Below are 3,726 nucleotides of genomic sequence, written 5' to 3'. Positions count from 1 at the left end.
GGTGGGCTAAATATATTAGTGGGGATGATCCATAAAGTCAACATAGAGTCTGTATAATCAAAGGAACACACAAGTAACATAAAATAATAATAGTAAATCGATCAATAAAAACTCAAAACTGTTCTTTGGTAAATATTTAACTATGAACTTATTTATGTCATGAAATCACAAAAAAATAAATAGAATAATGTTTAAATGTTGTTTCTATGAGATTTATTGATTATTTTTAAACAGGAAAATTCGGTGCAAAAAAAAAAAAAAAATCTTTTTAAAATAATGATTAATTAATTGCGATTAAACTGTTTGTACCTTGTAAACTTTGTACTTAATATAAAAATATTTAAATGAGCCTTAGAAAGGAAACATTCGCACCTGCTGAACTTCAAAACTTCACAGGACCAAAAAACAAACATCATTTTTCAGCCAAACTAATTTTTCAACAGGACAAATAAATTGATAGAACATAAAGAGGTGTAAATCATGATTAATATATGCAAATAAATACATCAAGAAAGATGATCTTCCTCATCGACTACTTACAGTAGATACAATACTGCTGCCATTTCAGTGGGGCGGTAACTAACACTGACTGACAGCTTTCTCATTCAATCAGAAGTGGCAAATGTTGAACGCGATGGCTGATTGGCTCGGGAGTGCATCTTGTTTGGTTGTGCGGTAATAACGCAGTAAACAAACAAAAGTATCAAGTGAACAGGAATGAGCGCTTCATCACAGATTACAGCTGTTAATATACAGTACATGAACAGCAGCCTATATAGGGGTTGGGGAGTAATGAAATACATGTAACGGGATTACATATATAAAATACAAAATATAAGTAACTGTATTCCACTACAGTTACAATTTAAATCATTGGTAATTATATGCCTAATATTATATGAAACAGGCCCCTTTTCCATTTTAAAAGGGTGATTTTTTTAAAGTACATTTATGTACGATTTAAAAATCCTGTCAGACAATGAATATTTGTGTTAAATGACATTGCATCATCTCAAGCTAATTAAATACGCATTAATATATGTAGGGTACTGACAGTTTTACAGTTTGACATTACTAGTCTTGTGCTTAAGTCATTTATTAGAAAGGGAAATTAATGCAGATATTTCAACAAATATCCACTTTTAAATTAACAATTGTTTACAATATATCATGGTAAAAGGATGGATATTTTAAATGTATCCCCTAATGACAAGCATAGCACAACATAATTTGAGACAAAGTCTGAGTTTTAAAAAAGTTGTTAAAAAAGAGTTTATGAGTTGTGATGGTAACAGGGTTGACGCATAACCACAAATTCAAGTCTTTTTTTAAATACACTACATCAACATAATGTATCATATTGGTTGAGATACTTTATAGGCATACAATATATGATGACATAAATGTATTAGTATTATATGATGCATATACTGTATTATAAAACAAAAGTTGTCATATGAATGTGGCTGGTGTCCTTCTTGTTTCAAGTGCTTTTGGAACTTGGAAAGGCCTTTCCTGATCTTGCGCACAAAGTTATGTTATGAAGGAACAGAAAACCGAAAATGGACCTATAATGGGTTTTGTATTTGAAAATGGGGGATATGAGCATCATATATTGGGTGGTTTGTGCTCTCATAGGAACAATCACACATGAGGAGTTTCAGTAGTTCATCAACACTCTTCATCAACCTGCAGTCGTTTTCTTCAGAGCACTTTCGAAAAAAGGTAAGGGTATTGAAGAGTTTTTAGGTGTTATTCTGTATTTGCATTAACAAAATTATCTCTCCTTATGTAGAGAATAGTTGGCATAATTATCAATGAATGAAAGAAGGTGTTTTCTTTAATGTTATGCAAACATTGATTTACTGATTGTTGAAACTCGTGAGGTTATTTACACATTATGTTCACAGTACATTTGTTGCAAATAGTCTATATGTACACTGATTTCAAAAACATAAGAAATACAAAAATAAAAGATTTTTTTGTCCCACAGGTGCACAATTTGCACTCTTTCTATAGGGTCCGTCGTCACGTCATTTACACATTAAAGGAACTTTTTAAACATTCTTTTCATCAAGATGAATGAAAGTGAGCTGGAAACGCCAACTAGTGAAGATTACACACACACCCTCAATTACTACGATAGTGACTATGGAGATGAAATCTGTGACAAGATAAATGTGGTCCAGTTTGGAGCTGCTGTCACTCCAATCGTGTTCACCATAGTCATCGTGTTCAGCTGTGTGGGGAACACACTGGTCATATGGGTCCTTGTGAAATATGAAAATCTCAAATCCCTGACCAACACATTTCTGTTAAACCTGGCTCTCTCTGATCTGATCTTCACCTTTGGCCTGCCCTTTTGGGCCTACTACTACATGTACGGCTGGACTTTTGGAGATCCCGCTTGCAAAACGGTTAACTTTGTGTTCTACACGGGATATTACAGCAGCATCATCTTCCTGACAGTTTTAACTGTGCACCGCTACGTGGCCGTGGTTTACCCCATGTCAATGGTCATATCAAAGAAAAGTCTGCACTGTTACGTAACATCTGCCGTCATCTGGATCATCAGTCTTTGCGCTGCCGTGCCACAAGCCAAGTTCAACACAGTCGTTTCCTTGCCCAATGACGAAACAATGCAATATTGTGATTTTGACCGGCAAGTTAATTGGAAGCTCATGGGTACATACTTGCAAAATTCCTTTTTCCTTGTTGCATTCGTGATCATTACTTTTTGCTACTCTCAGATCCTAGGACGACTGCTTCGGCCAACATCTCACACTCGCAACAAGACAGTACGGTTAATTCTCTGCATCGTGGTGTTTTTTTTCCTTGGGTGGGGACCGTACAATGTGGCCATATTTCTGGACTCTCTGATCTCGTGGGAAATTTCTCCTTTCAATGAATGCAATGTCAGTATCACTGTAGACTATTTGATGTACATCTCCCGGATGGTGGCATTCTCCCATTGCTGCCTGAATCCCGTGTTTTACGTCTTTGTAGGGATCAAATTTAGAAACCACTTGAAGAAAATGTTATGGACTGTCTGTAAGAAAGGTATAGTGCCTCAAAATCGACATAGCAGGCTTATTTACTCGAATGGCGAAGAAATATCCATGTATTAGTTCCCCATGCTTGAAACAATCAACGATAGCTTTAAAAAAGTGTGTAAAACTACATCTCTGCAACACAAATAATGTAAAGAACTTAAGAAATGTTCCAGCTGATTATATTGAAATTGCATGTTTAAAAAAGTATTTAAAATCAAATTCAAGCATGCTTTTTTAAAGGAACAAATGGGAATGGCTTTTATTTGCATTATAATATAGGCAACATGCCATGTAAATTTCATTTGCATTATGCGGTACATTTGCTTTGTTTTATACATTTCTGTGTATTTTCTGCATTCATTTTCATTTGTGAACTTTGATCAACATAATATCTTTATCTCTCCATACTGTATTTGTAATATCCCGTACATTTGTAATATTTGAACAATGTAATAACAAAGTAATAACTTGTAATAAGGTGAACAATGCTTTTTGAAAATATGAGCATGATCTATGTTACTGCAAAATATGTCAAGGCCTTGTTTCTGTCACATTTGTCATTTATCAGCCACAAACAATAAAAAGACTTTCCAAAACGTATATCACTGCCAGTTTCTATGACACAGGCTACAACGGTTCTGTGTTATATAACATGCTGCAGTTCACCACAGCT

General features: G+C 34.6%; 1 protein-coding gene across 1 annotated transcript; it reads left to right on the top strand.

Moving 5' to 3' along the window:
- The first annotated feature begins 1,629 nt into the window (after positions 1-1,629).
- LOC127441645 (chemokine XC receptor 1-like) lies at positions 1,630-3,653 on the top strand. Its single transcript, XM_051699267.1, has 2 exons — positions 1,630-1,725; positions 1,994-3,653. The coding sequence occupies exon 2, from the start codon at positions 2,079-2,081 to the stop codon at positions 3,126-3,128; it is 1,050 nt and encodes a 349-aa protein (XP_051555227.1). The 5' UTR covers positions 1,630-1,725; positions 1,994-2,078; the 3' UTR covers positions 3,129-3,653.
- The last annotated feature ends 73 nt before the right edge of the window (positions 3,654-3,726 follow it).

Source organism: Myxocyprinus asiaticus, chromosome 5 (genome assembly GCF_019703515.2).
Source record: "Myxocyprinus asiaticus isolate MX2 ecotype Aquarium Trade chromosome 5, UBuf_Myxa_2, whole genome shotgun sequence".
NCBI lineage: Eukaryota > Metazoa > Chordata > Actinopteri > Cypriniformes > Catostomidae > Myxocyprinus > Myxocyprinus asiaticus.
Note: the sequence above shows the minus strand (reverse complement) of the source record. Positions and strands in the feature narration are given on the sequence as shown.